The sequence below is a fragment of the Physeter macrocephalus genome, chromosome 14 (genome assembly GCF_002837175.3).
Source record: "Physeter macrocephalus isolate SW-GA chromosome 14, ASM283717v5, whole genome shotgun sequence".
Taxonomy (NCBI): Eukaryota; Metazoa; Chordata; class Mammalia; order Artiodactyla; family Physeteridae; genus Physeter; species Physeter macrocephalus.
In genome coordinates this window covers 47,344,710-47,359,794 of record NC_041227.1, presented here as the reverse complement: position 1 = coordinate 47,359,794, position 15,085 = coordinate 47,344,710, and the positions used below count along the sequence as shown (strand labels likewise).

Genomic DNA, 15,085 nt, shown 5'->3' with positions numbered 1-15,085 from the left:
GGTCAGAATGGCCATCATCCAAAAATCTAGAAAACAATAATGCTGGAGAGGATGTGGAGAAAAGGGAACACTCTTGCACTCTTGGTGGGAATGTAAATTGATACAGCCACTAAGGAGAACAGTATGGAGGTTCCTTAAAAAACTACAAATAGAACTACCATACGACCCAGCAATCCCACTACTGGGCATATACCCTGAGAAAACCATAATTCAAAAAGAGTCATGGGGCTTCCCTGATGGCGCAGTGGTTGAGAGTCCGCCTGCCGATGCAGGGGACACGGGTTCGTGCCCCGATCTGGGAAGATCCCACATGCCGCGGAGCGGCTGGGCCCGTGAGCCATGGCTGCTGAGCCTGCGCGTCCTGGGCCTGTGCTCCGCAACGGGACAGGCCACAGCAGTGAGAGGCCCGCATAACATAAAAAACAAAACAAAACAAAACAAACAAACAAAAGAGTCATGTACCAAAATGTTCATTGCAGCTCTATTTACAATAGCCAGGACATGGAAGCAACCTAAGTGTCCATCAACAAATGAATGGATAAAGAAGATGTGGCATATATAGCATCCGCATAGCACAGGGAGATCAGCTAGGTGGTTTGTGACCACCTAGCGGGGTGGGATAGCGAGGGTGGGGGGAGGGAGACGCAAGAGGGAAGAGATATGGGAACATATGATTCACTTTGTTGTAAAACAGAAACTAACACACCATTGTAAAGCAATTATACTCCAATAAAGATGTTAAAACAAACAAACAAAAAAACCTATAAACAGCCAGTGCACACACTGGCTAATGCGAGAAATAAGTTTACCCAGTAAATTCTCCCAATAAATAACCTTGGTGAGCAGAGAAAAGGGAAGGGGCTGACTTTTAAAACCTCACAAACAATGAACGTTTTACATTTTCATCAGAACCAACTGGAAGAGACTGAAAGCTAACAGGACAGAGGTGGCCTGGCCCAGCTCCCACCCACAGCCTGGCCACCAGAACAGTGTCCCCGTGGACACCAGCGACGGGCTTGTGGCATCACTGCTGTCACATTTGCTGAGGGCATTTGGAAACGCGTTCTCTCGTAACTTCACCTGTTTTGAATTTTAAATTTCAAGGCTGCTTGATGTAAGATTTTAAAATATAGGCAGTTATATCTAATTACATGAAAAGTTAAAAAGTATTCATTAGACTTTTACAGCTTTTATTATATTTTTAACAGCTGGAACTTATTTTAGAAGAGACAGCCGTCCACAGAACTACTTTGGGGGATGGTCTATTGTGTTTTGTTTTTTTTTTTTTTTTTTGCGGTATGCGGGCCTCTCACTGTTGTGGCCTCTCCCATTGCAGAGCACAGGCTCCAGACGCGCAGGCTCAGTGGCCATGGCTCACGGGCCCAGCTGCTCCGCAGCATGTGGGATCCTCCCAGACCGGGGCACGAACCTGTGTCCCCTGCATCGGCAGGCGGACTCTCAACCACTGTTTCACCAGGGAAGCCCTGGTCTATTGTTTTGTTCTTTAAAGAAACTCAAGTCCTACCTGGTCTAAGAGTTCTAGATTTTGCTCCCAAATGGTCTGTATTAACGCCTTACCTCCAACTGTCTGTTAGCGACAGGCCTTCCCCCCTTCAGAGGTGGCCCACAGCCCACCGACCATTCATCTCCACGGGAAGGAAGCCAGAGAACCAAGAAGGGAGGGCTGTGTGTGTGCCGGGCCTCCTCGTGCCCATGTCTGCAGCCCTCGGCCTTGAGCCACCCCAGCGACCTCTATGCGAGGCTCCTGTTTTACAGAAAGCCTCTGATTAGAAAACTGAAGCAGTTCCCAGCGATTTTTCACTTTGTAAGAAGGTATCATGGATAAATATTTTATTTTTTAAATTTTAAAAAAAGATTTATTTATTTTATTTATTTATGTTTGGCTGTGTTGGGTCTTTGTTGCTGTGCACGGGCTTTCTCTAGTTGCAGTGAGCGGGGGCTACTCTTCGTTGCGGTGCATGGGCTTCTCATTGCAGTGGCTTCTCTTGTTGCAGAGCGCGGGCTCCAGGTGCCTGGGCTTCAGGAGTTGTGGTTCGCGGGCTCTGGAGCGCAGGCTCAGTAGTTGTGGCGCACAGGCTTAGTTGTTCCGCAGCATGTGGGATCTTCCCGGACCAGGGCTCAAACCTGTGTGCCCTGCAGTGGCAGGCGGATTCTTAACCACTGCGCCACCAGGGAAGCCCTGGATAAATATTTTAGATTGCTCTCCCCTGGCTGTGGAGGTGCAGCTGTGAATTTGTAGAATTCTCCCACTTTCTTGCCTGGCACAGAGCAATTCTCGAAGGCCCACTCGGGAAGCAGGTGGATGGGAATTCATGATAAAGCATGTTCTTCCAAGCCGTGCCCGTGAGTGCTGCGTGGAGACGGCTGAACAGAAGTAGGGCAGGACAGAAAGGCCAGAGGGGGTGAAGCAGCGGCCCGACCGATGCAGCCATTGGGTGACTGACCCCGCAACCCCAGTCCAGGAACACGGTCTGTCCTGGGACCTGCCACGTCTTGGCACCATCTGAGAGAGCAGAGAAGGCCCGTGTCAGTGTCCGATGACCGTGGGCAGCGTTGAGCCACTCCTTCGACAGGACATGGGGCTTCCCCAGGGGACAGGGCCCTGCTGCATGGCCACACGGCGGAAACGGCACCATGCTGCTGCCCGGACCTCACAAAACCGTAGCAGGAATTCATTTCTACACATCAAATCTATCTACACCCGTAAAAGCACCTGGGGCTACGGGCAGGGGCAGCCGTGGACATCAACTGCGTTTAAGGCCAAAATAAAGTTTTCATCCTCAACAGTCTGAAGGCGGCCGCTATGCAGGGGTCCCCTCCACACCTCTGCAGCCCTCGGGCATCTGTTGCCGGCACTCTTTGAAGTTGATACTCTGTCCCTTCTGCCAGAGGAAAGTGCCAAGGCGGCTTCCTCTTCAGGAAGGGACCTCCGGAGCCCCCGACCTCGCTCCAAGTTTCTAGAGATAATCCTTTCTTCTTTGTGGGGGCCGGGAAGGTGGGAAGAGGAAAGGACGGCCACACGGCCATCCTTAAGAGCAACAAAGAAGCCCTTTAGGATTCCTGCCAAAGCAAAGCACAGATAACAGAACCAGAAATCCAGCTTTTTGGGAAAGTTGATACTAACTGAAGAAACTCGAGGAGAAGGGACAACTCGGGCTTCCGGTGCCATTTGAGCAGGACAGCATTGGGCCAGTCCGTCTTCCGTGAGGTCACTCACATTTCACGCAACAACAGTCACTGAGCTCTGGCTCTGTCTCTCTTCAGTGTCACTGACCCCAAGATGTTTTAACGCCTAAAGCAAGAGGACAGGCACCCAGGGCACCAATAAACATGCTCCAGTCCACGGCGACCTGGCCAAACACGGGGATGACAGAGAGACCTGTGGGGAAGAGCCCACGTCACCGTGTGTGTGCCCCCCTCGAGGAGGGGCTGACACCACCACCCCCTCCGTGTGTGGGCTGTGCTGTGATGACCTCCAATGAGGACATGGTGGAGACTTGGGACAGTGGAGACGCCTGATAGGCATGACCCCGGCCAGAGGCCAGGGCAACGTCAGCAGACAGGTCATGCTGAGGGCAGGGACTCCTGATCCGACGTGTCAACAACAGCACTTTACCTCTGGTCTTCCTCTCAAACCCATCACCGCGTCAACAATGAGAAAGACATCAGACAAATCCCGCTGGAGGGACATTCTACAAAACCCCTGACCAGTCCTCCTCAACACCGTCTAGGCGTCCAGAACAGGGGCGTCTGAGCCACGGTCCCAGCCCAGGGGGGCCCAAGGAGATGTGGCAACCAGATGTCTGTGGGGCCTGGATGGGGTCCCGGGACGGGAAGAACTGAGAAGAGGTGAATGAACAACAGTGTCAACACTGGCTTGTTAAATGTGACAAATGCACCATCTAATGTAGAGGATAATAATGGGAAACTGGGAGTGGGGTACACAGGAACTCCGCACTGCTTCTGCAGTAATTCAGTAGGTCTCAAACTCTTCTAAAAATGAAGTCTGTTAAATTAAGAAAAGTCGAGGTAGCTGGGCAACAACAACATCTGCACCTGTCAGGAGAGCTGCCTCCAACCCCGCAAACAGAATGCACAGAACAGCCGTCACCTCGAGGCCAGCCCAGCTCCCCTCCTGTGAGTGCAACACCCGGGGGCTCTGGCAACGACCAAGGGAGGTGAACTCAAGTTCTGGCCAGAACAGGACAGACTCGCCCTGCACCTGATGTGCCTGGCCCAAAGCTCCTTGCTGCAGACCCAGCGCCTGGCCACCCCCCACCCCGTCCCGCCCGCCAGAGCTGAGCCCTCTGCCAGCAAGGCCTCCTCTATGAAACCCAGACACGGAACCAAGCGTGTCACGGAGCTGGCCCTGGCTGTCTGCCCTTCGGGGACGACTATGACTCCTGCTGTCACCCAGTCCCCGGGCACCATTAAATCAGAACCTACTCACGCCACGCTTGATCGAGACTCTGGGGGGCGGTGTGTGATCCCAAAGCCATGCGGCGCGGCCACACCTGTGTCCTTGGAAACTCTGGGCCCCCCGGGCCGGCCCTGCACCTCTCCTGAGGGACCTGCTGGCCTGGTGGGCTTCTTACTGCCCACTCTCGGTGGCAGCACTGTCCTCAGGGAGGCCCCGAAATGTCCCGCCCCCGGGCGCCAAGCCCCTGCCTCGCTTCCTGTCTTGAAGAACCGTCTGGTGTCGTCTCCTTCCCATGTCCAGAAGACACGACAGGTGTCAGGAAGGTGCACCCCTGCTGCCTGCTGCACCCTCTCTGACCTTCTCAACCAACCCAGACAGAACAGAACCACAGCCTAAGGAAACACCATGACGGCAGTGCATCTGCTCCTCCTTCTCCCTCCGGCCAGCGAAGTCCAAGGACTCCCTCACCCACCCCATAGCTCCGACCCGCCTGGCCCGCTTTGTGAGTCTGTGGCACCTTGACCCTACGGGGCCCCCTCCTTCGGGTCATGGGAGTCGTTCCCATTCCCTGAAAGGAGCCTGACAGCAGCCCTGGTCTAGAGGCAACAGGGCCCAGCTTCCAAGGCCTGGAAACCCAAAACCATGCCTGCCCTGCTCTTCAAGACGAGGTGGGGCAGGTGGGGAGGGCGGTTGTGGCCCTCGCCTTGGATCTGCCCACATGTGAAAATAACCGCCTTCTAACTGCCGGGCCTGGAACAGCAGAAACCCAGAGGAAGCTGGCACATATGTCCCTGACAAACCACAGGGCGTGTGAGAAGCAGAGCTGACAGCCACCATGGACGCAAGGCCACACTGGTGCTGGCAGCAGAGGAAGGTTCCGGAGATACCTTGCAGGTGAAATTAGGAGGACGTGGAGGTTGGTGAAACACGGGAGAAGCAGGAAGAGTCACGAACAAGTCCCAGGTCTCCCCAGGGTGCCACTTGGGGGACAGGCCGAGTGTGGACATGCTGATTTGTGGAGCTGGGGACACAGTTAAGGCAACAACACAGCCCGGGTGTCCACGGGGCCAGGGTTGGGTCTCAGCATAGACATGGCTGGCCCCAAGCCTACCCATGCACTGTGCCGCCTCCAGGGTACAGCTCCAGGAGAGGACCCTAGAGAGCCGGACCCTCACCCAGGGGCAGACCACCCCAGCTGGCCCTGTCTTGGTTCCCTTGTTCATGCTGCAAGGTGGGAACACTGTGATCCTGCTCTCCCTCCTGCCACCACTAGACAAGCAGTTGATAACACCAGTCTTTTCTGGCTCCTCTGAAAGCATCGCTTCCCGGGTATGAGGACCTGGGTCATCACCCTACAAAGCACCAACTGCATGACTAAAGCCACTCTCCCCAAAATGAAGATCTTTGACCACTGCCGCTATGAAGTGGATTCATCAGGTTCCTGCTAGCCTCACCACGCACGTACTAGGACCATATCAGGAGGGCGGGAGAAGAGCAGGCACGATCCCAGGATCCCAGGATGAGCAGGCTGTCTGGAAGGCTGCCTGACTCTGCCCAAGATATCGACATGGGGCCCCACCAGCCTCACTTGGCAGCAACACTGCATCCCACGTCTGCTGAGGACATTCATTTCCAACGCTGGGACTTCATCACAGATGCCAGTTGGGGTCAGCAGGAGCAGAGGGGACACCCACTTAAGAGAAGGGAGTGATCAAGGCTTCAAGTGAAGCAGCGGCCATAGTGCACACAAGCCAGGCTGGGCAGGCGCCAAGCCACCACCACGGGACCCCAGGGCAGGGGCCTCGGTGCCGGCCAAGATGTGCCCCGTGCACCTACCTGGTGCCTCCTCGCCCCATGGGGGCTTCCTGTCCCCAATGCAGGCCACCAGCTGGATGACACTTGAAAGACATCCAATCAACAGTGTCCATTATCTGAGGATCTCACCCCAAACAGATATCCTTTTCCCTCAACTTAGAATAAATGGGACGTGAAAGAACAGAGTGTGTCTAACTCTCATGCTGGGGCATCAAGAAAAGGAAAGCCCAATTTCCACTTAAGGGGTCCTCACTCTCCCAGTAAGTTTCCAGAATCACTCTGACAACCTGGAAAATATCATCCATCAGGGAGCCCCGCGTCAAGGTGACCTGAGACACCTTCCAGATCGAGGGGCCTGCCCAGCCTCGCCTGGGGCCACACACGTGGGCCACAGCAAGCATCCTGCAGTTCAGCTGGGAACACAGACGTTCAGCATCAAGAACGCGGTAAATAATCCACTGGTGTCCACTGACAGGTTTTTTTGTTTGTTTGTTTTACATTTTTCACCTAAAACATCTCATGTGTCATTTAAAAAAATATATATATTTATTTTACTTATTTTATCTTTGGCTGTGTTGGGTCTTTGTTGCTGCGGATGGGCTCTCTCTAGTTGCAGTGAGTTGGGGCTACTCTTCATTGCAGTGCGCGGGCTTCTCATTGCAGTGGCTTCTCTTGTTGTGGAGCACAGGCTCTAGGTGCACGTGCTTCAGTAGTTGTGGCTCGTGGGCTCTAGAGTGCAGGCTCAGTAGTTGTGGCGCATGGGCTTAACTGCTCCGCGGCATGTGGGATCTTCCCAGACCAGGGCTCGAACCCATGTCCCCTGCATTGGCAGGTGGATTCTTAACCACTGCGCCACCAGGGAAGCCCTCATGTGTCATTTCTGAGAAAACAGTTTTATTTTATTTTCCTTGAGTGAGCTTAAATTAATTCAAATCACATTTTTAAACACATCCAAGTGGAAGGGAGCAGAACATCTTTTCCACTGAAAAAATACAAGACTATTTTTGGCCATGTGTACTCAGACCAGTTTTCAAAAATCTTCCTGACCAACACATTCTAGATGTGACTAGAAATTACTGTTTAAAATTGACAGTGGAGGGGCTTCCCTGGTGTTGTGGTGGTTAAGAATCTGCATGCCAATGCAGGGGACACGGGTTTGAGCCCTGGTCTGGGAAGATCCCACACGGTGCCGAGCAACTAAGCCTGTGTACCACAACTACTGAGCCTGCGCTCTAGAGCACACGAGCACTACTGAAGCTTGCACGCCTAGAGCTTGTGCTCCGCAACAAGAGAAGCCACTGCAGTGAGAAGCCCATGCACCACAACAAAGAGTAGCCCACACTCGCCGCAACTAAAGAAAGCCTGTGCACAGCAACAAAGACCCAACACAGCCAAAAATAAAATAAACAAATTTATTAAAAAACAAAACAAAACAAAACTGACAGTGGAGGGACTTCCCTGGTGGCGCGGTGGTTAAGAATCTGCCTGCCGATGCATGGTACACAGGTTTGATCCCTGGTCTAGGAAGATTCCACATGCCGCAGAGCAACTAAGCCCACGCGCCATAACTACTGAGCCTGCACTCTAGAGCCCGTGAGCCACAACTACAGAGCCCGCGTGCCACAACTACTGAAGCCCGTGCACCCTAGAGTCCACGTTCCGCAACTACTGAACCCACGTGCTGCAACTACTGAAGCCCGCATGCCTAAAGCCACTGCAATGAGAAGTCCTCGCACTGCAACAAAGAGTAGCCCCTGCTCGCCACCACTAGAGAAAGCCCACAAGCAGCAACGAAGACCCAATGCAGCCAAAAATAAATTTTAAAAAAAGAAAAACAACCCAAACTGACAGTGGATACGATTTTCCTGGTTGCTGGGCGAGGTACAGTACGGCCCGAGCCCCATGTTACAGACAGGTGCGTCCTCTGAGCAGGACACTGGAGCCGGGCATTGCGCTCCCCACCTCTGTAACTCCAGCTGTTAAAACGGGGCAAACGTACCCAGAATTCTCCCTCCTCTGACATGCGCTAAATCACACGTGCCAAGAAACAGCAGCCTTTTAGACATCACAGACAACGCCAGCCAGAGTCCTCCTGTGCTGTAAACATCCACTGACCAGAGAAAGGCGGGCGGTGAATGCCTGTGGCTGCCGAGGAGGTCAGACAGCCCGAGGTGGCAGCACCCGTGAATCCCAGGTGGGGAGGAGCAGACAGGAATGAAGGACGCTTCCCTCGCCTCACAGCTGCCTGACGGGCACGAGGCACATTCCACCTACCGGGAGCCAGCCCCTATTTCCACCCTCACTGCTTCGGCCTTCAGAAAAGAAAATGCCATAAATCAGATGTAAATATCATCTGTCTAGGAACCCACACAGTTTCTGTATGGAACTGGACACAGGATGCACCACCACAGTACGATGTTGCCACCCACTTGGTGACCCCTGCAAAACCTGGTAACCAACGCCCATCGCTGTTTCTTCTGAGGCACGCAGCCCACACCACAACACCAGGGCACTGAAGTTTCCCAAAGTCTCTGAATAAATTCTGGCTCTGACTACCAGGGTGCTGGCTGGTCAACAGTTCAATATCAACATGAAGGCCCCGGGAGCAGGGAGGGGATCCAGGGTGACTGAGACTTCAGCCTTCTTTTCCGTAGACTGGAGGGGGAGAGGTGCCTTCAGCTCACACACTGAGTGTCACTCACACTTGCTCGGGGACCAGGGCCAGATGACAGGAGCTGGGAGGGGACCTCTGATGCCTCAAGAGCTGAGTGAGTGACACTGAAGGAGTCTGGCGTCTGGGTTAAAACCCATTCATGTCATGGTCCAGGACCTAACCAGCCCCATTGACCTGGGCCAGCAGCCAAGAATGTCAGGCCACCGAATGAACCTTTCCTCCCAGAAAACAAAGGCTCCGGTGGGAACATGGCAGGAGGAGCCCCAGAGGTGCTTAACCTCCTGCTCCTCTACACAGACACCACCCCTCCTCCACTTCCTGCTCATCCACGCAGACACCACCCCCTTGTCTACTTCCTCCATGTCTACACAGACACCCGCCCCGACCCCAGAGCTTTCTCTCAAGGCTTCACCTTCTCTTACAGAGTCCTCTGTGCTTCCTCTGGTAGGTGATTCTTCCCCAGGGCCGCAGCCCAGAACAAGAAGAGCGGCACCCCCTCCTCCACTGTCAAACATGGCACAGCACTTCATGGCCCTCAATTTTCCTCCAAGCCTATCCAAGCCACACGTTGCACTGATGCCCCGGTCCCTGTTCCCATGTGACTCTCCCTCCATGGAGCCTAACGTTGCCTCTGACCTGTCCGGCACTGGAGCCTATTCCCCCCAGCAGGGCTGGCCTGAACTGTGACCACGGGCACCAGTTCCTCTCGAACAAGGAAGGAGCAGGTGGGAGCAGGAGCAGAGGAATAAGCCTCCAAATCAAGCCCCACCACCAGAGTGCTCCCAGCAGCCCAGCCAGCAGCTTCCACCTCCATCTCATGGCCCCCCAGCACAAGAGGCTGGCAATGCTATCTCAGGTGTGGCCATGACACTCCCAACAGAATCGCAATTACACCCAAATAAGGAAGCTCCTGGATTTTGGTTGAATGAGACCAGCAGGGTCTACCACAGCCTAATTAAAAGGGTGATATTTTCCAAATTAATGTAAGAAGTAAGCTCACTTGCTTGCTCCTGTTACCAGGAGGCCTCGTTGGGCTCTGAGGGGTAACACCCCTAGAACCCTGAGTTACCACGTGCCTGCATTATAGGTGCCCCCTCCTTCCCTCTTACCAGATCTGCCCCACGTTGACCAGGGACATGTAGAGGACCCAGAGAGCAGCCATGAGAACCATATTGGCACAGCCGGAGACCAGGATGAAAGAGGAGATGCCCAGCCCAAGAAGAGCCAGCGCGTCCAGGTTGAAGTCCATGTGAGACCAGTCCAGCAGCCAGAGGACGGTGGGGGCATAGCTCACGGTCTCCCAGCTGACTTGCCCACGGAAGTGCTGCTGCACACTCCTCAGGTACACTCTGCAGGGCAGCAGTCCCCTGTCTCCAATCAGCTGCTTGTTCTGATGGAAGGCCACCAAGAATGCCACAACTGGAAGGAAAAGAAGACAAAAGGAACATGAACAGGAACACAGCCCTCTGTAGATACTTTTCAGATGTGCAGGGCCTCGGCTAGGCAAGAAGATGAGGCAGAGTCTGACCAGTGGTTTGGAATCAAAGCGTGGACTCAAGGGGTCTGAGTATTTCACAAAATCTTGGGGGAGATATTAGAAGATCCAACCTGGAGAAGTCACAATGTATGTGTATATGTACACATAGCTATGTGTGTTGTATCTACTTATACACAATGTATACGTGTATATAAAATAGACACACATTTATATAAAATATGTGCCTGATTACATAAAATGGTTAGTTAACTATCCCAGAATGAACTTTGCTTAAAGAAAATTTACAGTAGAACACTCATGTTAGAAAAATAGAAAGGCCTCAAATCTAAACTCCTACTTAAAGAAATCAGAAAAAAGAGTAAATTATATATAAAACAAGCATCAGAAAAGACATTTTTTAAAAGAGGTGAAATCAATGAAATTGAGAACAGGGAAAAAAAATAGAGAAAATCAATAAAACCAAAAGTTGGTTCTTCGATAAAATCAATGTAATTGTTAGAACTCTAGTCAGACTAACCAAGGAAAGGAAAGAAGATACCAATATCAGGGATCAAAAAAGAACACTGCTACAGATCCCACAGGTGTAAAAAGATAATACAGGAATACTATACATCTCTCTAAGATCTTAAGTTTGACAACTTAGATGAAATAGGAGAATTAGTTGAAAGACGCAAACTACCAAAACTCACAAAAGAAGAAATGAAGATAATACATCACAACCAGCCAACTTCATCTCAGAAATGCAAGGCTGGTTCAACCCTCAAAAAACTATCCATGGGGACTTCCCTGGTGGTCCAATGGCTAAGTCTCTGCGCTCCCAATGTAGGGGGCCTGGGTTCTGTCCCTGGTCGGGGAACTAGATCCCACATGCTGCAACTAAGAGTTCACACGCCGCAACTAAAGATCCTGCATACCGCAACTAAAAGATCCCGCATGCCACAACTAAAAGATTCTGCATGCCACAATTAAATTCCCTCACGCGGCAAGGAACATCCCAAGTGCCGCAACTAAGACCCAGGGAGCCAAGTAAATAAATAAATAAATAAATAAATAAATATTTTTTAAAAAATCAATGTAATCACCATACTAACAAACTAAATCAGAAAACCATAAGATAGTATCAATAGACCCACAAAAAAGTACATGAAAGAATTCATCCATTCATGGTAAAAAAAAAAAACTTTCAGTAAATTAGGAATAGAAGGGTACTTCATCAGTCTATAAAACGTAACTATGAAAAACCTACAGCCAAGATCATACTTAAAGATTAATGACTGAATACTTTCCCCTGAAGATCTGGAACAAAGCAAGACTATCTCTTCTCTTATTACTCATATTCAACACTGTATAGGAAATCCTAGCTAGTGCAATGAGGCAAGTATAAGAAATAAAGGTATGTAAGTTAGAAAGAAAGAAATGAAACTATCTCTATTAATAGACTGCCTATGTAGAAAATCCCAAAGAATCGACAAAAAAGAAAGAAGAAAAAAAAAAGCCCTCATGGCACTAATAAGTGAGTTTAAGAAGGTCACAGAATACAAGACCAATATACAAAAGTCAATTATATTCCTATATATCAGCAATGAACAACCGTAAGCTGAATGTTTAAATATTACAATAGCCACCAAAAAAAGTGCCTAGATAAAAAACTAACAGAATATATGCAGAATCCGTACATGGGAAACTACAAAACATGATGAGAGAAATCAAAGATTGAAATAAATGGAAAGATTCATTGTGTTCATGAATTGGAGGAAGAGTCAGCATTATTAAGATGTCAGTTCTCTGCAATTTGATCTACAGATTCAATGCAATCTCAATCAAAACATCCAGTAAGCTTTTCCATAGATATTGACAAGCTGATTCTAAAATGTATATGTAAGAGCAAAGGAACTAGGATAGCCAAAATAATTCCGATAACGAACAAAGTTCAAGGACTCATTTTACCCAATTTCAAGACTTACTACAAAGCTACAGTAATCAAGACAGTGTGGTATTAGCAAAAGTACAGACACATAAATCAATGGGAGACTAGAGAGCCCAGAAGCAGACCTACACAAAGACAGTCAACTGATTTCTGACAAGGGTGCAAAGACAATTACAGAGAAAGACAGTATTTTCAACAAGCGGTGCTGGAACAACTAGACGTCATATGCAAAAAAATGAACCTTGACACATAACTCACACTTTGTACAAAAATTTATTCAAAAAGGACCAGAGACCTAAATGTAAAACATAAAAGTATGGAACTTCTAAAATAAAATATAGAAGAAAATCTATGTGACTTGGGTTTGGCAATGAGTTTTTAGATATAACACCCAAAGCATGATCCATGAACGAAAAAACTGATAAATTCTACTTTATCAAATGAAAAACTTTTGCTCTGTAAAAGACATTTTTAAGAGAACGAAAAGACAAGCCATAGACTGGGAAAAATACCTGCAAATCACATATCTGATAAAGGACTTGCATCCAGAATAAAGTACCATTAAAACTCAACAACAAGAAAACAAACAACCCAGTTTTTTAAAGGGCAAAAGATCTGAACAGATACTGAACGTCATCTGCTTCACACAAAGAAGATACATAGATGGCAGATAAGCACATGAAAAGATGCTTAATATCATTTGTTAGTGGGGAAACACCAATTAAAACCGCAATGCAGGGGCTTCCCTGGTGGTGCTGTGGTTAAGAATCTGCCTGCCAATGCAGGGGACACGGGTTCGTGCCCTGGTCCAGGAAGATCCCACATGCCGCAGAGCAACTAGGCCCGGGAGCCACAACTACTGAACCTGCGCTCTAGAGCCCGCGAGCCACAACTACTGAAGCCCACTCGCCTAGAGCCCGTGGTGCTCTGCAACAAGAGAAGCCACCGCAATGAGAAGCCTGCGTACCGCAGCGATGAGTAGCCCCCTCTCACCGCAACTAGAGAAAGCCCACGCATGCACTGCAACTACTGAAGCCTGCGTGCTCTAGGGCCCGCATGCTGCAACTACTCAAGCCCGTGTGCCTAGAGTCCTGCTCTGCAACAAGAGGAGCCACCGCAATGAGAAACCTGCGCACCACAATGAACAGCAGCCCCCTCTCACCGCAACTAGAGAAAGCCCACGTGCAGCAACAAAGACCCAACGCAGTCAAAAATAAATAAATTAAATAAATTTTTTAAAAAACTTAAAAAAAACAACAACGCAATGCAGTATCACCACACACCTATCATAACAGCCAAAATCCAAAAAACTGAAAATACCGAATGCTCCAGAGGATTCAAAAAAGAGGAACTCTCATTCATTGCTGGTGGGATGCAAACTGGTACGGTCACTCTGGAGGACAGTTTGGCAGTTTCTTATAAAGTTAAACATAGATTTACCATATGACCCAGCAATTATACTCTTACGTGTTCACCCAAGTGAACTGAAAACTTACATTTACACAAAAGCTTGCATGCAAATGTTTACAGGAGCTTTGTTCATAATTGCTAAAACTGGAAACAACATAGATGTCCCTCAGAGCTTGAAAGGATAAAAACTGTGGTGCGTTCATAAAACGGTATATTCAGAGAGAATATCAACGGAATGTTGATTCACTCAACAGCATGCAAAGACCTCAAGTACATTTTACTAAGTAAAGGAACCCAGACCCAAAGGTTACACACTGTAGGATTCAATTCATCTGACACACTGGAAAAGACAAAAACATGGGGCAGAACACAGACCAGAGCGTGCCAGGGGCTGCGGGGGGAAGCCGATTATGTGCACAGGGGAATTTTCAAGAGATGTAACTATTCTGGTACAGTACTAGAGTGATGGATAACTATGCATTTGTCAAAACCCATAATTGTACATCATAAAAAATGAACTTTAATGTATATAAACTATCAAAACAACCTAGCCAGGAGGTCAGGGGATGCCAGGATGGAATGCAGACTGCGACAAATGAATCAAACTCTATCACAAATGTGTAACTCGGCCACACTGAATGCAAGGAAAGAGGGAGGGCTGGTCTAAGAAACTTTGGAAATTGTTCTGAGTAAAAACTAAGGACAAAGACATAAGTAACTGTATAGAAACACCAGAGTCTAATTGGGGGTAGGCGAACAATTCTAAGACTGCTTTGCATGTGCATTGGGGTTAAGCAAATAAACCATGGGGGATGGTGGGGCAAGATGTCTCACTCCAGATAAGCAAGAGGGAAGGCCAACACACACCCCACGTATTGGATGAGAATTGGAGATGCCAATGAGAATTCATGTTTACCCTAATATACATTCAAATGGATATGCAGAGAAATGACCATATGTGAGTGAGCACACCCATATATGTAACCTAGCTCTGTTTGCTAAGAGAGTCTGGAAGCAGTGACACCCCAGTAGCAATGGGCACTCTCAGCACAGCACCCAGATCTGGGTTCCTAACACCCCTCTCCAATAAAAGGAACGAGGGCTCCTGGAGAAATGGCTGGTTTTAGGGCTGGGAAATGAGAGGAGCCTGCAGCATCCTGTAGTACCACAAAGTAAGGAAGCTCTCGAAAAATAAAGAATGGAGGCATGTCACAGGGATACGGGATACAACTGGGAAGAACCACCACTGACCAGAGCCGGACAATTTGATACCACGAGTAACACTGCTGGACCACAACCCACAGTGTAAACAAATATGAC

General features: G+C 49.5%; 1 protein-coding gene across 2 annotated transcripts in view; it reads right to left on the bottom strand.

The window, feature by feature from the left end:
- LMF1 (lipase maturation factor 1) overlaps nucleotides 1-10,341 on the bottom strand; it is an 80,414-nt gene extending 70,073 nt beyond the window's left edge. For both annotated transcript variants that reach the window (XM_024123419.3, XM_028497999.2), the window contains exon 1: nucleotides 10,040-10,341. In XM_024123419.3, the coding sequence (XP_023979187.1) occupies nucleotides 10,040-10,217 (178 nt within the window). In that variant the 5' untranslated portion in view covers nucleotides 10,218-10,341. The remainder of the gene's footprint in view (nucleotides 1-10,039) is intronic.
- Nucleotides 10,342-15,085: the final 4,744 nt, after the last annotated feature.